The sequence below is a fragment of the Myotis nattereri genome, assembly GCF_964212035.1.
Source record: "Myotis nattereri genome assembly, chromosome: 6".
Classification (NCBI taxonomy): Eukaryota; Metazoa; Chordata; class Mammalia; order Chiroptera; family Vespertilionidae; genus Myotis; species Myotis nattereri.
Genome location: NC_138081.1, coordinates 36,567,864 through 36,587,670, shown reverse-complemented (window position 1 = coordinate 36,587,670; position 19,807 = coordinate 36,567,864). Strand labels below are relative to the sequence as shown.

Sequence of the window (19,807 nt, the reverse complement as noted above, 5' to 3'; positions counted from 1 at the left end):
GAGCTTTTTTTTTTTTTTTAAGTATATTTGCTTCTGTCTTTTAGAGGCCAAGCCACCCTGACGAAAACCGACCCCCACCCGGAGCCACGTGGGTTCTCCGCCTCCGCCCGGCGCTTCCTTCCGCGCTCGGAGCGCCGAGGCAGTGACCTCAAGCGGGGCGTGTCCGGGGGCGGATCGGGGTGACCGGGCGGGTTCCTGGCCGATCCGAGCCAGCGGCCCGAGCTGCCCGGTCCATGTCGCAGGTCCTGGCCCGCCCACGCGTGTCCGAGCGCCCGGGAAGCGTGGACCGCGCGGCCGGGAGAGCGGGAGCGAGGGAAGGGCCGTCCCCGCCCGCCTCGCCTTCCTCGGGACCCCCGTTCCCGTCCCGCGGCGCCCCGATGGGTCGGGAGGGTGGGCACCGCCCCGACCGGAGGCTTGGCGGGTGTCTAACCTTAACGCGCCATATGGCTCGAGATCCCCGCTCCCGCCCCCTGGCCCCGAGTCTGGCCGGTATCGCGACACGAATAAGGGCGCCCACTCAGAGGTGCCCAGTAGGTTACTAGGAACATGCAGGGAGAAAAAAAGAATTTGCGAGAGAAGCTAGGAAAAAAATATATAGAAAAGGTTTTTGTTGCTAGAAAAAGATGTATTCTAGGGAAACTCTTACATGGCCTGGCTTCTTTCATGAAAACGATCTCGAAGTTAAACTGAGGCTAGAAAAATCTGATTTTTAGGAGTTTATATCTACAAGGACTGGTAAAACAAGAAAACATAGGAAGGCTACTCCGAAAGGCTTCTTTCATTAAAAGGGGGGGGCGGGGGGGAGGCATCTGAGTGTGAGAAGTAACTGAAAGCCGACTAGAACTATATCCTACAATAGAATAGAAAGCCAGCACACGTCTGCTCTTCACTGCTCCCCAATTGTTTTATGCATCAGCTTTGCTCCTCCCGTTTGATTGAGGTTCCTCTCCAGAAAAAGTGTTTCTATTGCACGTGCCACAGAGCTTTGCCCAGCACTGGACACGGCAGGTTCTCAACTATTTGCTAATGGGTTGGCTGGAGATGTGGCATCAGAATGATGTCGTGATCAGCTAATTTTAAAAAGGTGCTTTCTCCAGGGGAGTATTTCTGAGTCTGCCCCGATTGGCCGCCAAAAGGGCCTCATCGTTTCCCAGGCGACTGTCGAGAAGCAGTGATTTCACACGGTGGGGGTGGGTGACCTTGCCGATGCGTCTCCACATGAGGTCATGTGGAAAGGCTGAATTTGAAAATTCCTTTCTGATTGCTCATGCGTGCAACCCGAGTGTACGACTAACTGGGGGGAAATGCACCACGGGGGTGACACGCCATCAGGGTCCCTTTAGTTAGTGTAATAAAACCAGCGGAAGAAGGAAGGCAAACTGTAAGGCTAGAGTCTGTTCTACACTGAAACACTGGACTGTGGGGCGAACGGGTGAGCCGGGCTGTGACTGGAACAAGGCAAGTGGCCACCCCGGTAGCATGTCGGCGGGTCTGGTGGCCACCCCGGTAGCATGTCGGTGGGGCTGGCGGCCACCCCGGTAGCATGTCGGTGGGGCTGGTGGCCACCCCGGTGGCATGTCCGTGGGGCTGGTGGCCACCCCGGTAGCATGTCCGCGGCGCTGGTGGCCACCCCGGTAGCATGTCGGTGGGGCTGGTGGCCACCCCGGTGGCATGTCCGTGGGGCTGGTGGCCACCCCGGTAGCATGTCGGTGAGGCTGGTGGCCACCCCGGTAGCATGTCGGTGGCGCTGGTGGCCACCCCGGTAGCATGTCGGCGGGTCTGGTGGCCACCCCGGTAGCATGTCCGCGGCGCTGGTGGCCACCCCGGTAGCATGTCGGTGGGGCTGGCGGCCACGGAGGCGCCTGCTCACCATCCCCTAACGCGATGCGCGGGGCTCTTCAGCTGGGAGGGGCGTCGAGGGCAAAGGCGGGGGAGGAGCCAGCCGGAGGGGCTGTGCGACCCGCAGAGGAAGCGGTTCCAGGGCCGGTCCCAGCCCAGACCTGCGAGAGGACAAAGGTGAGCACGGAAGGTGCCTTGCGGGGTGCAGGGAGACCCCAATCTCGAGGTCACATCGTTGCAGCTCCGCCGGGAATGGCGGAGGGAAGGTCCCGAGCATCCCCGCCCACCGCCTCCGCGCCGCCCCATCCCCGAGCCGCCGCCGGGAGCCATTCCTACAAAAGGGGGCCGCGGGAGGTCCCAGGGACCGTCGGCAAACTCCCACGAACCTAGAATCCGGGCGGCGCGCGTCCCCGCCCCGCGCCCCTCGCGCGCGTCGTCACCGGCGTCGGCAGGAGCATGCGCGAGGCGACGTGTGCTCTTCGGCGGGGCGAGCGCACCTCGCCCACGGCCCCCGGACGGCGGGGGGAGGGCCGGCGCGGGCGCGGGGCGCGCTGGGAAAGGCTGTCGTGCGCTGGCTCCGCCCCGTTCCCCGAGGGTGGGGGCAGCGCCGTATATAAGTGCCGTAGTCCTGCCGGACGTTCTTTTTCGCAACGGGTTTGCCGCCAGAACACAGGTGAGTACCGGGCGTGGCCTCCGCGGGCCGGGCCTCCGGGAGCGGGCCGCGGCCTCGCGGGCCTGTCCCCCCGCCGCGCCCCGGCGCCCCTGTGCGCGGTTCCGGGCCCCGAATTTCGGGCCGGGAGCGGGTGGGGGGTTCGAGGCCTGCGCTTTTTCCGGGAGCGCCCCGCGGCCTCGTGCTGGGCTTGCGGCCTGGTTGGCGCGCCGTACCCGCCGCGTGCGAGCCCCGCTCGGCCTCCCGGCCTGGCCCGGCACCCTAAAGCCTCCGGCCCTTTTCGGTTTCCAGGGAGGGCACCTCCCGTGCTTCCCGTCGGGGTGGTTTAGCCGCGGTTGGTCGGGATCTCGGCAGGGTTATTTTTGAGTGGGGGGGCGCCCGTCGGGTTCGCGGGGGACGGCGGCGGGGCCCGCCCGGCGCACATGGCCGGCAGGCAGCGGCCGCCTCGGGGGGAACGAGGCGCCCGTGGCGAGCGCCTGGGACCCACCCCGCCCGCCCGCACCAGTTGCGTGCGCGGAAAGATGGCCGCTCCCGGCGCCGGGCAGGGACTCAAAATGGAGGACGCGGCCCGGGCGGGCGGGCGGGTCCCCGCACAAAGGAAAGGGCCTTTCCCCCGCGGCTGCCGCTTCTCGGGGCCGCACCGCGAGCCGGCCCGGCCTGGCGCCGCCTCCATTTCTACTCGTGGCCGCGGAGCGGGGCCGGCCGGCGGGGGAGGGGCCGGGCGCCGCGGAGGTGCCCCGCTCGGTGGGTGGAGGCCGGAGCGGGGCCAGCTTGGCGCTGGTTCCGATTCTCCTTGGAATTTGCCCTTTGAGTGGGGCAGGGGTTTAAAAGTTTTTTGGTTTTTTTTTTCCTTGAATGTAGGTGTTGTGAAAACCACCGCTAACTCAAACCCAAGATGGGAAAGGAAAAGACTCACATCAACATCGTCGTCATCGGACACGTAGATTCCGGCAAGTCCACCACGACCGGCCACCTGATCTACAAATGTGGGGGCATCGACAAGAGAACCATCGAGAAATTCGAGAAGGAGGCTGCTGAGGTGGGTACATTAACTCGGGCGATTACAACAAGTGCCCGCGAGTACAGTAAGTGGTACTTTCCCCAAAAATAGTCTCCCGTCCACGCCCGCATGGCACACGAGTTTAGGGATGGGCAACATGCGTGGAATCGCTTTGCTCCGTCCATGTTCCCAGACTACGGTGGAGCCACCTGGGGTAGCAGTTGTAAGCTGGAACCGAGCGTTCGTGCCAACCAGCGGAGTCAGAACCTCAGGTTGGGATTTGAGCGTCTTAGTCCCCGAGTAACCATTCTTAATCCTCACAGATGGGGAAGGGCTCCTTCAAGTACGCCTGGGTCTTGGATAAGCTGAAGGCCGAGCGGGAGCGCGGGATCACCATTGACATCTCCCTGTGGAAATTCGAGACCAGCAAGTATTACGTGACCATCATTGATGCCCCGGGGCACAGAGACTTCATCAAAAACATGATCACGGGCACATCTCAGGTTTGTAGAGTTAACCGTTTTTTAGAAAGTTAGCTCTCTGGGTCTGTTACTTTGGGCTCATCCTTTTTGAAGAGCTTCCATTTACTAAAAGGATATGGCCTTGTTTTCTATTAAAGGCTGACTGTGCTGTCCTGATTGTTGCTGCTGGTGTTGGTGAATTTGAAGCAGGTATCTCCAAGAACGGGCAGACCCGTGAGCACGCCCTTCTGGCCTACACACTGGGTGTGAAACAGCTGATTGTTGGTGTTAACAAAATGGATTCCACTGAGCCACCCTACAGCCAGAAAAGATACGAGGAAATTGTTAAAGAAGTCAGCACCTACATTAAGAAAATCGGCTACAACCCTGACACAGTAGCGTTTGTGCCAATTTCTGGTTGGAATGGTGACAACATGCTGGAGCCAAGTGCTAATGTGAGTTTTAAGACCATTGAAAAAAGCACTGGAAAGAAGCGGGCCAGGTGTGGGGGCAGGTAACAGTAATTGATGATCTTGTGTTCTTCAGATGCCTTGGTTCAAGGGATGGAAAGTCACCCGTAAAGATGGCAATGCCAGTGGAACCACGCTGCTTGAAGCTCTGGATTGCATCCTGCCACCAACTCGTCCAACTGACAAGCCCCTGCGTCTGCCCCTCCAGGATGTCTACAAAATTGGTGGTAAGTTGAACATTAATATCAGAATGTGACATGTACGGGAAGCTACAATTTCTTTACAAGCATTTATGACTATGCCTTAAACATTTTAGGTATTGGGACTGTCCCTGTGGGCCGAGTGGAGACTGGTGTTCTCAAGCCCGGCATGGTGGTCACCTTTGCTCCAGTCAATGTTACAACTGAAGTAAAGTCTGTTGAAATGCACCACGAAGCTTTGAGTGAAGCTCTTCCTGGGGACAATGTGGGCTTCAACGTCAAGAACGTGTCTGTCAAAGATGTTCGCCGTGGCAATGTGGCTGGTGACAGCAAAAATGATCCACCAATGGAAGCCGCTGGCTTCACAGCTCAGGTAACACTAAATGTCATGTTCTTCCTCCCAGACCCTTAAATGTCTGTTGAGACTCGGGAAATAAATTCAAATCCTTTTTCCCAGGTGATTATCCTGAACCACCCAGGCCAGATCAGTGCTGGATATGCACCTGTGCTGGATTGTCACACAGCTCACATTGCTTGCAAATTTGCTGAGCTGAAGGAGAAGATTGATCGTCGTTCTGGGAAAAAGCTGGAAGATGGCCCCAAGTTTTTGAAATCTGGTGATGCTGCCATCGTTGATATGATTCCTGGCAAGCCCATGTGTGTTGAGAGCTTCTCTGACTACCCTCCTCTGGGTAAGATTGAGCATTTACAGTAATGATACGTTTTACTTGATGAAAACTTTGTTTTGTGTACTGTGTCTAATGATAATATGAAATTTGTTTTAATAGGCCGTTTCGCTGTTCGTGACATGAGACAGACCGTTGCTGTGGGTGTCATCAAAGCAGTGGACAAGAAGGCCGCTGGAGCTGGCAAAGTCACCAAGTCTGCCCAGAAAGCTCAGAAGGCTAAATGAATATTATTTCCAACACCTGCCACCCCAGTCTTAATCAGTGGTGGAAGAACGGTCTCAGAACTGTTTGTCTCAATTGGCCATTTAAGTTTAATAGTAAAAGACTGGTTAATGATTACAATGCATCGTAAAACCTTCAGAAGGAAAGGAGAATGTTTTGTGGACCATTTGGTTCTTTTGTGTGTGTGGCAGTTTTTAAGTTATTAGTTTTTAAAATCAGTACTTTTTAATGGAAACAACATGACCAAAAATCTGTCCCAGAATTTTGAGACCCATTAAAATAACAAAGTTTAATGAGAAACCTGTGTGTTCTTTCGGTCAACACTGTACCTTTCTGTTATACTACTTAGGTAAAGGACTTCAGAGTTGCCCATGACCTCTTTCCAGTATTATATCTGCTGATATTTACAATTGGATGGTTCTGTTAACCTTTTTTTTTCTGGGTGGGAACTTTGGGGGTTTTTTGTGGGATTTTTTTTCCCCACTGAATCACCTGTCTCATGGTAAAAGCTATGGGAAAGGGGGGCTGTTGGTGTAACACTAAATAGGTTAGAACAGGTAAGCAAAGAGTAACTTTGTGTTAGTAAGCTAGTTTCAAAAGGCCAAATTCTGTTAAAGCCACGTGTTAACAAAATTTTGTAGTTACATCAATATTGAGTAAATTTGTTGGTCTGTCAAATTTTAGTTTTCCAGTTTTACTGGAATGTGAATTCACATTTACAAATGCTGAGGTAGCTTAAGAACCTTAAGTAAGGTTTGAATAGTATTGAGCACTGTCTTGCTGCAGTTACTGTATCCAAATTCTAGGAAAAAATAAATTGATGCTGGAAGTTGAGTGTGTTTTGTCACTTAAATGCTTCAAAGTCCACTTCCAATAGGAATTTTCATCTAAAGTTGGAGAAATACTGCCACATTGGAGATTAGGCAGTTTAAGGAGGTATAGTTGCAGATTGCTCTGATTTGTAATTTTGCTCAGTGCCACTTTAAAAGTAACCTCACTGAAAATTAGGTTCTAAAATGTGACAGTTGGGTAGGATGTAAGAAAGCACTTTTAAACTAGCTGGGGTAGTTGCATGCAGTGATGGTTTATGGTTAAGTTGATGTTTGCTTGAGTGGTAGCCATCTAGTTTTTGATAGTTGGTAAATCAAAGCACAGAAAAGGAATTCCACGAGTCTGAACATTTTAATTCTGTGTAATAGTATCCAACTCAAAGTGGCAAAATCAGAGAGCTTGTATATTAATTGTATCCTGTTAGGTAATGACTTTCAAATGGATAGCAATTTGTGAAGTTTTTTTTGCCTTTGCTAAAATTACATATGTCCCCCTTTCCTCCCATTGATCTCCACCCAAGATTGAAGCCTTGCCCCAGCTGGTTTGTCTTGGTGAATAGAGTGTTGGCTTACAGACAGGTTCCGGGTTTGATTCTGGTCAAGGGCACATGCCAGGTTACTGGCTTAATCCCCAGTAGGGGGTGGGCAGGAGGCAAGTGAATGACTGTCATTGATGTTTCTCTCTGAAATCAAAATACATTTCTTAGGTAGGCCTTGACAGTACGAGCTGAAACATTTGAGGGGTGTGAAAAGGCTAAAATTTCTCTAGTTCCATGAGGGAAGTAGCCCCCTTAAGTTTTTTGTAATTTGCTTATTTGTACAGGTGAGGAAAAATTGGCCAACTCAAGCGGTAGCTGATACACAAATTTGTCACAGCTGTAGGATTTACTAGAATAAGATTGTTTCAGCTGCCCCGCCCCCGCAATAGTGGTGGTTATAACTGCAGAGAACACCACTATTAGAAAGGGTAGGAAGGAGGGTGACCAGAGTCAAGGAAAAGTTTAGTTGCTAGCTTCCTCCACAGAACAGGGTATCTGTAGGCTTGCCAAGACAATTGCCTGGTTTTGAGCACCACCTACTGGTCACTACAAACTAGTTTTACATTCATGAGCAAAGATTTTTGCACCACCTACTGGTCACTACAAACTAGTTTTACATTCATGAGCAAAGTTACATTTTTGCTCTGAGGTTCTACACTAATAGCATTTCCTTGTGTTGCCATCAATGTAAAGATCTCAAAGTCCTGTTGAAATTTGTTCCCGAGAATTGTGTTTTTAGGATATGGAAAAGGGCATTCAGGTGTTAAAGATAGAATGCCTTCAAGGCATATCTTTTTAACATCTTAAGCCCAAAATAGTCAATGCAGTATAACCAGATTTCAATCATTTCAGAACACAATTTATTCCCTCACCTTCCCTAATTTACCTCCCAAGTCTCAGGTGCATCAAGAACTCTGGCTATCTGGATCAAGGACCCAGTCTGGTGATGACAGTTTATTCTAATCTAACATTTAACCCAGTCTCTGCTCTTTTTAGTCTCTGATTTTGTCACGAAGAATGCATATGGTTCTTCTCAACGTTACCTTGGGGTTTTAGTGACAGCATTCATATCTTCCTGTGGTGATTATAGAAGACTTAATTCAACTAGAGATTTTGATTTGTAAATATCCCTGGCTCTGATCAGATTATTTGCAGCTAACTAAAAGTTCCCCCATGGCACTAATAAACTAAAATCACCTTAGTTTTTTTAAGTATTTGGTATTTCTAAATGTTCTTAGTCCTCACCCAAGGATATTTTTCCATTGATTTCTAGAGAATTGGGGCGGGGGGTGGGGGGGGGATATTGGCTGCATCCTGCACATCCCCTACTGGGGGTTGAGCCACAACCCTGGCATGTGCCCTTGACCAGAATTGAACCTGAGACCCTTCAATCTGCAGGCCTATGCTCTATCCACTGAGCCAAACTGACTAGGGCCAGAAGCAGTTTTTTCAAGAACTGCTCATTTGGTGTTTGGTTCTGTCCAATAGGCTATTGACTGTACAAATCAGTGAAGAAATAGTGGTTTTCAGTAATTTTCAGTAGGGGATGTAAAAATCCTGAAGAATATTACCAGGACTATGGTTTCAATTTTTATTAAAATTTATCTTGGTATCATTTCCTGTTGAGTTGAGAACTGAGCTAATGCCAAAAGAATTTTTTCATGGTTGTAGTATTCACAATTACTCAAATGGCAACTTGAGATCAAGGGTGTCTATATCATGTGTGTCAACATGGCCTTACATGTTTTAGATAGTCAAATGCTAGTTCAAGTCAACTTTGAATATATTCATTGAAATCTAAGGTCAAGGTGGGAGTAAAATCTCTGTACTAGGAATTTAAATTTTCTATGTTAAGCAATCATGGTTTCCCTAAAAGAGTTCAGGTGGTTTGGGCTTTCTGTCAGACTTTACACTTAGACTAGATCAAAGCAACAGCACATGCAGTCTGGATATTGTTTTTGACACAATCTCTTTTGAGACATCTAAAATGTGGGCTATTGCTTATATAAAGCAGAATAGATTTTAAAATAGACATAGTCAAAAGGTAGGTAGTTTTGTTTATTCTAGTGAGAGTAACTGGCAGCAAAAACTAACAGAAGACAGGGTGATGTGATCCTGCAAGTGTGGTTTCCAGAGGTCAAAGGACAAATGGCCATTATAAGAAAAATCGTGCCGAAACCGGTTTGGCTCAGTGGATAGAGCGTCGGCCTGCGGACTGAAAGGTCCCAGGTTCGATTCCGGTCAAGGGCATGTACCTGGGTTGCGGGCACATCCCCAGAAGGAGATATGCCGGAGGCAGCTGATCGATGGTTTCTCTCTCATCAATGTTTCTAACTATCTGTTTCCCTTCCTCTCTGTAAAAAATCAATAAAATATATTTTTAAAAAAAGAAAAATCGTAAGATATTCCACTTGGTTAAAATTTGAGTAAAATCATGTGATTGAGAGAATATCTTAGTTGGTGTTGCAATAAACTAGGGTTGCCACATAAGCAATTTTATCAAATGTTTGGCAAAAGCAAGATGGAGCATGATGAAATAGTTCTCAGCCCCTGGTGACAGCATCTGCAACATTTTCTGAGGCCTGGGTTGTAGCCATTAAGTGTAAGGACTGCAGCTGTGTCATTGCAAAAAAGGAAGGGCCTGACACAGCCTTGACCTGCAGTCCCTCACTTTAGCTATTGTCATACCTTCTTGACTGGCCCTTTGGACTTCTGTTGAACCTCCTATAGGATTCTGCATAGAGCTGACAACTCAGTTAAATGTCTTAGGAGAAATAAGGTGGTTTTATTACGTTATAGTTAGATATAGTAAACATTTTCTCATAGCCAAATCTTTATATGAAAGAGGGAATACATCTCTTAGAACTCAGTTTCTCATATTATATAGAACTGCTCATGAGTGTTTTTCTTCAACGCTCTGATACCTGACTGGTGTTTATTAAACTGCCCCACCCTTGAGGTTGTTCTTTGTGAAACTGGAAATACAGAAAATTCAGTAAGTTTTCTTTCATTGTTTGAAATGTGTGTACACACACACACACACGAAGTCTGGTTTTGTAATAAATACGGTATAGTCTAAAAATGTTTCCTTTGAAATTTAGGCAGTGTGTTTTTTTCTGTATCTTAACGTGCTATTTTAAATTTGGATTGTCCATATTTTCAAAGGGTGTAGAGTAGACCAACGCTAAAAGAGAATTCAAAGAACAACCAACATACACTGAGTGGCCAGATTATTATGACCACCCCATCAGTACTTCATTGATACTTACAAAAATACTCAATACTGAAAACTTCCTAAGCAAAGACTCTCAAGGTTTTATTATTTGCTTAACTAATTCACTTCATTGTACTGTGAGTGCTATAATGGCTCAGTAAGCATGGCAATTCCATAAATACTTAGCATGAACTGAAGGTTAAATAAAGAGAAACAGACTTTTAGATCGTTTAGAAGGGATGGAGAAACTTTTATCTAGTGGAGGACCTCTGGTTCTTAGGAGAAAAAGAACCCACTAAATATTGCAGACAGATATCCTGAAGACCAATGCTCAATAGCTACTTGCAATTATACTTTAATCATATTACTTAACAAGCTACAGCATAAGAAAATATAAACAAGACTTGGTTTTTAAAGCTTTAAAACATTCTTACTTTGAGGAATACATTGATGTAAAAGAATCCTACTGTATTGAAATTTTCCCATCAGGGAGTAGTGCTATTCAAATAGATTAGTCTTTTTTTGAACATTTTTTTACTAGGATCCACAGTAAGGAATATATATTTTCTATTATAATACAGTATAAGCACACCCTATTTCATTGCCTCTAAGACATTTTCAACTGGAAGTCACAAATGCTGCCAATCATAATTGTGAGATACTAGAGCAGTGGTTCTCAACTGCTGCACATTAGAATCACCTGGGAATCTTTTTAAAATCCTGATTTCTGGGCCTCATCCTCCGGAAATTCTGTTTCTTTGTTACTAATGTTGTGGCCCCACCCCATAACAAAGAAACAGAATTTCCGGAGGATGAGGCCCAGAAATCAGGATTTTAAAAAGATTCCCAGGTGATTCTAATGTGCAGCGAAGGTTGAGAACCACTGTACTAGAGCATGATTATAGAGCATACACCAATTTAGAGATGATAAAATACAGAAAAAATGCATTTTAAAATTGGTGAAGTGTAATTTGTATATAAATCACTGAAACAAATTTCAGAGAATAGTACTTATACTTTAGCCTATACTTGTCCAGGCAGACATTCAAGTGGCTTAAAAACTTGCATTTGAAAATAATTAGGTCTTGTCCACAAATCAGCGCAGCCCACCTCTCATTGGAATGTAGAGTAACATTTCATTCAACTTAAATTTCTATAATAGAATGCAGGTTCAGTTTTCTGCACATACAGATTATTTGTATTCTAGGTTCCTGAGCCAGCACAAACTGTAAAATTAATTGCAATTTAGTTTCTGCCAAAAGCAGCTGAGACAATGGATATTTATTGAGGCAAGCTAGTGGTTCTCTCAGTTGGCTGGGCATCAGAATAACCTATGGAGCTTGTTAAACACAGATGCCAAGACCTTTCCAGGCCAAATGAATTAGAATTGCTTGTCATAAGGCTTGGCCATCTATTTTAATAAGCTTTATGGGAATTCTGATGTCCAATCAGATTTAAGAATCATTGCTCAAGGGCTTGCCAGTCATACATTACTTTAGTTTTTGTTTTTACATAACAGCTTATTGATTATATGTCATATTAGAAAATTCACCCTTGGAAAGTGTACAATTCAATGGTATTTAGTATCTTCACAGAATTGTACAACCATCACTACAATCTAATTTTAGAACATTTCATCACCTTAAAAAGAGGTGTCCTTTTTAATGGCTAAGAAGCCACCCAGAAGACTCCTTTTATAATTCATCCAGTCAGTTTCACACCAGCCTCAGGCCTAGACTAAATGCTAAATGCGAGGGGGATTGCAATGACCAAAATTGGTTTAAACTTTGAAGATTTACCTCCTGCACTTCAGAAGGGAGTAAACAAAACCATGGTTCTTTTGGCAAGGCAGAGGGCAGTGGACAGACATGGTTATTGGGAACCCAACTGGCAGTGCTTATCACAGGCAAGTTACTTAATGTCTCCAAATCTTGTTTCCCTTTTCTCTGGAACAAGGAACAGCTTTGTTACGGGATTAAATGCAATAATGTAAGTGACGCATTTAACTTCATATCTGGCACACAGCAAACATTAGGTAGTAGCTACTTTTATATAAAATCACTAATGAAAGCATTGTTTTCCATAAGAGATTGTGTGATAAATGGCTTTTAAATGTGTTTTTATTGATTTTTAAAAATATATTGATTTCAGAGAAGGGAGAGATGAAAACATCAATGATGAGAGAGAATCACTGATTGGCTGCCTCCTGCATGTCCCCTACTGGAGATTGAGCCCACAACCCCTGCATGTGCCCTTGACCAGAATACAACCTGGGACCCTTCAGTCTGCAGGGCAATGGTCTATTCACTGAGCCAAACAGGCTAGGGCTTATTGATTTTTTGAGAGAGAGAGAGAGAGAGAGAGAGAGAGAGAGAGAGAGAGAGAGAAATATCAATGATGAGAGAGAATCATTGATTGGCTGCCTCCTGCACACCCCCTGCTGGGGATCGAGCCCAAACCTGGGTATGTGTCCTGACCGGGAATTGAACTTTTACTTCCTGGTTCATGGGTTGATGCCCAACCACTGAGCCACACTGGCCAGACTTAGATTTTAGTAATAGGAAAAAATATTTCCTGGTCCCCTTTATCAGTGCCAGGAAGCTTTGAGCTAGAATTTAATGTTTAAGTGTAATCTGCCTTTTCCTCAGCTGATCTTTAATTCTGAACTGTTTTGCTTTCTTTAAAATGTCTCACCATTTTTAGAATAAGCAGGGGATAAATTATCAATCAATAAGCCAAATAGGTTTTGGAATCTTGAGATATGTATAAATTAATTCATTTTTACAAAAAAATTATAAAATTTATCATCTGAACCATTTTTTTTTCTTGAACCATTTTTTAAAAATTATGTTGTCGTTCTCTTTTCTTTTCGTTAATCCTCACTCAAGGGTATTTTTCCCATTGCTTTTCAGAGAGAGTGGAGGGGAGGGAGGGAGGGGGAGAGAGACAGAGGAGAGAGAGAAACATGGATATAAGAGGGACACATTGATTGGTTGCTTCCTGCACCTACCCCGACCAGGGCCAAGGATTTAACCTGCAACCCAACTATGTGCCCTTGACCCCCTTGACTGGGAATTGAACCCTCAACCCTTCAGTGTATGGGCTAATGTTCTAATCAGTAAGCTATGCTGGCCAGGGCACCATTTTTAAGTATAGAATGGTATGAAGCATACTCACATTGTGTAGCTATCACCACCATCTTCCTCCAAAAACACTTTTCACCTTGCAAAACTGAAACTCTGCACCATTAAACAGTAAACTCCCCATACCTGCAACTCCTGGCAACCACTCTTCTACACTAGGTACCTCACATAAATGAAATCATATGTTTGTCCTTTTGTGACTGGCTTATTTCACTTAGTGAAATGTCCCCAAGTTCACCCATGTCCTAGTGCAGTGATGGCGAACCTTTTGAGCTCAGCGTGTCAGCATTTTGAAAAAACCTAACAACTCTGGTGCCGTGTCACATATAGAAATTTTTTGATATTTGCAACCATAGTAAAACAAAGACATATTTTTGATATTTATTTTATATATTTAAATGCTATTTAACAAAGAAAAATCAACCAAAAAAATGAGTTTGCGTGTCACCTCTGACACGCATGTCATAGGTTTGCCATCACTGTCCTAGTGTGTCAGAATTTCCTTCCTTTTACAGTCTGAAAATATTCAATGTTATTTATATACTAGTGACCCAGTGCACAAAATTCGTGCACAAAAGGGAATTAGAGGAAATATATATATTTTTAAATATATTTTATTGACTTTTTAAAGAGAGGAAGTGAGAGGGATAGAGGGTCAGAAAGATCGATGAAAGAAAAACATTGATCAGCTGTCTCCCGCATACCCCCTTACTGGGGGTGTGCCCGCAACCAAGGTACATGCCCTTGACTGGAATCAAACCTGGGACCCTTCAGTCTGCAGGCCGACGCTCTTATCCACTGAGCCAAACTGGCTAGGGCTAGAGGAAATATTTTAATATTGCTATTTGCCCTTTCTCTATAATAGAAGTGTCAGAGATGAAAGAAAATTAGTAAAATGTATATGAAAATCTTCCTCCTGTCAGAGTCTGGGGTGCGCCACTGGAACCAGAGTCAAGTCTCTGCCCATCCACGTGTGTGCCTCAAAATCATGTGAGACTCAGACCCAGCCAGGCCCACCCCCATTGGGCTAGATCCAGACCCGACCAGCCTCACCCCCATCAAGCCCTGCCAGGTGGGGGTGTGTGGCCTCAGATCGCTTGGCCTGGCACATGGGCAGGGGGCGTGGCCTGAGGTCCCCTGTCCCAGGCCAGGGTGTGTGCCTTGAGGTCCCCTGGCCCGGGCCAGAGGGCATAGCCTGAGGCTCCCCATCAAGCCCCGCCAGGCAGGGGGTGGGCACGCAGCCTCAGGTCCCTGCTGATAGCTCATTAAGGCTCGTTCTGGGAACTCCTCCACTATGGGTGCAGCCATCTTGACTGTTACAATGTGATAGTCAATTTGCATATTCCTGCTATTAGATAACATTTTGTTAATCAATGTGTCTGTTAATGGGCACTTAGGTTGCTTTTACCTTTTGGCTATTGTGAAAAATGCTACTATGACCATGACTCTGTTCAAGGGTCTTCAAGACCCTGATTTCAATCCCTTTGGGTATATGCCCAGGAGTGGGCTTATTGGATCACAAAATAATTCTACTTGTAGTTTTTGTGGGAACTGTCATACTGCTTTCCATAGCTGCTGTACTGTTTTACATTTCCAACAATAGTACACAAGGGTTCCACTTTTTCCACAACCTTGCCAACACTTGCTATTTACTGTTTGATAATAGCCATCCTCATAGTTATGAGATGGCATCTCCTTGTGGTTTTGATTTGCACCTTCCTAATGACCAGTAACAGTTGAGCATCTTTTCCTGTGCTTTTTTTGCCAATTGTATATCTTTGGAGAAATGGCCATTCCAGTCCTTTGCTTGTTTTTTAATGTTTTAGTTGTAGGAGTCTTTCATATATTCTAAATATTAACCACTTGTTAGACAGATGATTTGCAAATATTTTCATCCATCCCATAAATTGCCTTTTTACTCTGTTGTGTATTTCATCTGGCTTTTAAATTAGGAAATACTAATAACCTGCTTAAATAAAAAATAAAACATGATAAAAATTAGCTTCAGTATCATATTAGGGACAGTGAAAAGCTGGGACAATGCATGTAGGGAGGAAATGAAGCTGTAGAGAATGTAAAGACAGAAGAATTATGGAGAAAGGTATGTAGTTCTTAATATTTGTGTCATAAATATTTTTATTCCGTTAATTCAGTTAAGTTTTAATTTTGCCATCTTTTATCTTTAGCAATAGTCATTCATTCATCCATTCATCCAAAAAGTATGTTCCTGCCCTAGCTGATTTGGCTCAGTGAATAGAGCGTCAGCCTGTGGACTGAAAGGTGCTGGGTTCGATTCCAGTCAAGGGTACACCTGGGTTGCAAGCTTGATCCCCAGTAGGGGACGTGCAGTTCTCTCATCATTGATGTTTCTCTCTCTCCTTCTCCCTTCTCTGAAATCAATTTTATATTTATTTATTTATTTATTTATTTTTAAGCATGTCCCCAGTGTCTACAACTATGGCATTGCCTGCACTCAAGAGGCTTTTAACTTGTTAAGAGATTAAGGTAAGACAGATATTAAAAACTAAGGTGGAATGAAGTAAGTGCAATACTAGAAATGCTGTGAAAAGGGTGCCTAAAAGGAACAATTTATCTTCTCTGTGTGCCTTCCAGCATTAGCGGATCTGCCCACTCTGAATGAGTCTCTAGTCACTTAGGGGGCTTTCCTGGTATTTCTGACCACTTCCCTTGGACAGGGCATTTTCTCATAGTTGATATTTTTTTGAAGTGGAAAAGCCATGGCTATTCTAATCTAGGTTGAAACTCAAAAATGAAAAAAATATTAAAACAGTAATAAAATCCAAACTCTAGGCTATAAGGTAACTTTATAATTCAAATCTATGATGGTTTAATTTAGCATAGGTCTCTATCTTCATCCTCCCTCCCGCCCCCAAATTTTATAAATGTTTAGTGTCTCCTAGCTGTTTCCTCTTTTGATGTTGGTTTCTGTTGAACTTTAGTACCTATAACTATTAGGCAATGTGGTCTGCGGTGGGTAGAGGAAATCACAACTGTGACCAACTTCTGCTGGAGGCTGACTATTGTCATTACTGAGAGATTTCTATTAAATAACTGGACTGAGTAAGGTTACATTCTTAGCTGATCTTTTCCTAGGGCATCCTAGTCTATAGCACTTCTGGCTAGCAGTACCAGAAGGAAGGCTGTTTTAAAATATTATTTTAGGTCAAGTAATTTTATACAAGTTAACATATATTTTAAATTGTAGATTTAAAGAAGTTTTACATTCTAAACTAAATGGAAGAATGTATAACAAATGTTTTTCATAGAACACTTTTCAGTGAGTTACTATTGTAACAAAATTGCATTACCAAACTTAAATTTCTTTATATGAATGTCACTAGCCCCAAATTAAAGCTCTCAAAGAAACTCTCAAAGCATTTAACCCTTTGCGGTCCAATTTTATTTTTGGAACTCAAACAGTCTGGTCCAAATTAATTGACGGGATTGAATGTTGAACTTTTTAATGTTCTTATTTTAAAGTTTAAACCAAAAATTCACTGGTTATATTACTAAGTATGTTCAATCAAAGAGTTTATTCTTTTTTTTTTTTTTTTTTTTTTTTTTTTAAATATATTTTATTGATTTTTTACAGAGAGGAAGGGAGAGAGATAGAGAGTTAGAAACATCGATGAGAGAGAAACATCGATCAGCCGCCTCCTGCACACCCCCTACTGGGGATGTGCCCGCAACCCAGGTACATGCCCTTGACCGGAATCGAACCTGGGACCTTTCAGTCCACAGGCCGACGCTCTATCCACTGAGCCAAACCGGTTTCGGCAAAGAGTTTATTCTTTAAAACATTTCATAGTGTGGTATCTTTTGAAACTGGTCTGTCGAGTCAGCCTCGACATTGGACCGAAAAGGGTTAAGAACTTTCTATTTCCTCAAAATAAATTTTTGTTGTAGTCCATTCAATGAGCACTCCATTCACTACTTTTACTCTTCTATTTAATCAGAACAAAGTTTAAAAACAGTGGTTTCCTTTCTAGTGATAAACAATTACCACAGATAGCTTATCTGAAAAAATATGTAGTATTGTAGTAAACATTGCCTCTGCAGTAAGAATTCTGCTCAGAATAGCCATGATAACTAAAGTTATCCTTTTCATGAAATTGCTAAATCAAATATCAAGAATAATCAGTCATGCCCTAGCCCAGCGGTTGCCAACCGGTGGTCCACAGACCACTGATGGTCCGGGAGGTCCAAAAGGTTGGCGACCCTTGTCCTAGCTGGGTTGCTCAGTGGATAGAGCGTTGACCTGCAGATTGAAGGGTCCCAGGTTTGATTCTCGTCAAGGGCACATGCCTGGGTTGTGAGCTCAATTCCCAGTAGGGAGCATGCAAGAGGCAGCCAATCAATGATTCTCTCTCATCATTGATATTTCTATCTCTCTCTCTGAAATCAATAAAAAATATATTAAAAAAATAAAAGAGCTGGAACCGGTTTGGTTCAGTGGATAGAGCGTCGGCCTGCAGACTGAAGGGTCCCGGGTTCGATTCCAGGTCAATGGCATGTACCTTGGTTGCAGGCACATACCCAGTAGGGAGTGTGCAGGAGGCAGCTGATCAATGTTTCTCTCTCATCGACGTTTCTAACTCTCCATCCTTCTCCCTTCCTCTCTGTAAAAAAATCAATAAAATACAAAAATGAATAAATAAATAAATAAAAGAACAGCTCTAGCTGGTTTGGCTCAGGGGATAGAGCGTCGGCCTGTGGATTGAAGGGTCCCAGTTCAATTCCGGTCAAGGGCACATGTCGGGTTGCGGGCTCGATCCCCAATAGGGGGTGTGCAGGAGGCAGCCAATCAATGATTCTCTCTCATCATAAATGTTTCTCTCTCTCTCTCCCTCTCCCTTACTCTCTGAAATCAATAAAAATATATTAAAAAAAAAAAAAGAATCAGTCACTGCTATATGATCAACATTAGAAGTACTTTTTACTTGCTACTGATCTTTTTTTTTTAATCCTCACCTGAGGACTTTTTTTTCATTTTTTTCAGAGAGAGTAGAAGGGAGGGAGAGAGAAATATTGATGTGAGAGAGACACATCGACTGGTTGCCTTCCACACCTGTCCTGACCCGGGGCAGGAAGCAAACCCAAAATCCAGATACATGTCCTTGACTGGGAATCAAACCCGAGACCCTTGGGTTTGAGGGCCGATGATCTAACCACTTAGCATACTGGCCAAGGCTTGCTACTGCTCTTGACTGCTTTATGGAAAAACTAAAGTTAGATGAAACAAATCTATGAAAATTGCGCTATATCCAAGTGGCCATATATAATTATAGCAAGATATTTGCCTGCTTCAACCCATAATCAGGCTTAACACCTAGATCTGTAGTCAAAGTGACTTCAGGGTCCTTAGAGCTATCTTAGTACCTGGTTTGGCCTGAAGCTGACTTGGGAAGCATCTCTAGGCTGATGACAGATCTGAGTTTGCATTTCCAGGGACAATTAGGGCTCTCTGGCCCACTTGGCTATATTCTTCCTCCAATCTCTCCAGAAAGGTCCAGGTGTCACCCAAAGGGCCCAGCTGGCCAGCCCACTCTGACCCTGTGACTATGTATCATGGAAGTACTGGAAAGGACGAGTGATAGCATCATTCTGATTTTCTGTCAATTCTGATTTAAAAACAGGGAAACACTAGTCACCAGTGATTATGGATTTGCCTTCAATGTGAAAAAATTGTATCCATGAGTTCCATAAAATAATATTGTATAATATAAAATAACTACCTTTACTTTACTCTGCCTTAACCAGTTTACCAAGAAATTTTCCACATTGTAGATGACAGGAAACTATGATAATTTCCAATTTTTCTATTTTATAGGAATTAATCAACATTCATTAATAGTCAAAGACAATTACTGATGAGGCTTTCCTGTAGAAGTACAGAAATCTTAGAAGTCAACTTTCACCCTCCATACTAGATTCTGATATTGGAAATTAGTTGAATGATTTCGATAATTTTGTGCAGTTTAAAATTTTTAGCTCTAAGAATTTAAGGGTTCTGAAATTGCCTCCTAACCTAGCATAACCAAATAGAAGACTGCTAACTTTCAGAACAAGTTGAAAAATAAGTGTTTTAATTTGGTACATTTAATGGACAAAATCCTTATGAGTTGAGTAGGCAAATCTGCAAGCTAAGATTTTTTTCAGCTTTAGTTTTAGGTCCACTATCTCTCTTTTTTTTAAAAAAAAAAAAAATATATATATATTTTATTGATTTTTTTACAGAGAGGAAGGGAGAGAGATAGAAACATTGATGAGAGAGAAACATTGATCAGCTGCCTCCTGCACATCTCCTATGGGGGATGTGCCCACAACCCAGGTACATGCCCTTGACCGGAATCAAACCTAGGACCTTTCAGACCGCAGGCCGATGCTCTATCCACTGAGCCAAACCGGTTTCGGCTCTCTCTCTTTTTAAAAAAGATTTTTTAAATTGATATTTAGAGAAGAAGGGAGAGGGAGAGAGAGCACAAAACATCGATATGAGCGCAATACCA

General features: G+C 44.4%; 1 protein-coding gene and 1 long non-coding RNA gene across 4 annotated transcripts; one reads left to right on the top strand and one right to left on the bottom strand.

Annotated features, from left to right (window-relative positions):
• Positions 1-1,179: 1,179 nt before the first annotated feature.
• Positions 1,180-5,851, top strand: EEF1A1 (eukaryotic translation elongation factor 1 alpha 1). Of its 3 annotated transcripts, none has more exons than XM_081094192.1 (8): positions 1,180-1,458; positions 3,371-3,548; positions 3,833-4,012; positions 4,129-4,425; positions 4,517-4,667; positions 4,757-5,013; positions 5,098-5,332; positions 5,429-5,851. In XM_081094192.1, exons 2-8 carry the CDS (start codon positions 3,405-3,407, stop codon positions 5,551-5,553), a joined length of 1,389 nt encoding a protein of 462 aa, XP_080950318.1. In that variant the 5' UTR covers positions 1,180-1,458; positions 3,371-3,404; the 3' UTR covers positions 5,554-5,851. The 3 variants fall into 3 exon arrangements, with proteins under 3 accessions (XP_080950318.1, XP_080950319.1, XP_080950317.1); XM_081094193.1 differs by lacking the exon at positions 1,180-1,458 and adding an exon at positions 1,538-2,016; XM_081094191.1 differs by lacking the exon at positions 1,180-1,458 and adding an exon at positions 2,344-2,512.
• A 4,614-nt stretch (positions 5,852-10,465) lies between these two features.
• Positions 10,466-11,713, bottom strand: LOC308521775. The gene is made up of 2 exons (XR_013996193.1): positions 11,019-11,713; positions 10,466-10,834 (listed from the first exon to the last, which is right to left on the bottom strand). It is a non-coding gene; the product is annotated as an uncharacterized lncRNA (long non-coding RNA).
• Positions 11,714-19,807: the final 8,094 nt, after the last annotated feature.

Bases quoted from the DNA above. Each gene is read 5' to 3' on its own strand.
- EEF1A1 (XM_081094192.1), top strand. From the start codon at position 3,405: ATGGGAAAGGAAAAGACTCACATCAACATCGTCGTCATCGGACACGTA. The intron at 3,549-3,832 runs GTGGGTACATTA...TAATCCTCACAG, and splicing joins TCGAGAAGGAGGCTGCTGAG to ATGGGGAAGGGCTCCTTCAA. The intron at 4,668-4,756 runs GTAAGTTGAACA...TAAACATTTTAG, and splicing joins GGATGTCTACAAAATTGGTG to GTATTGGGACTGTCCCTGTG.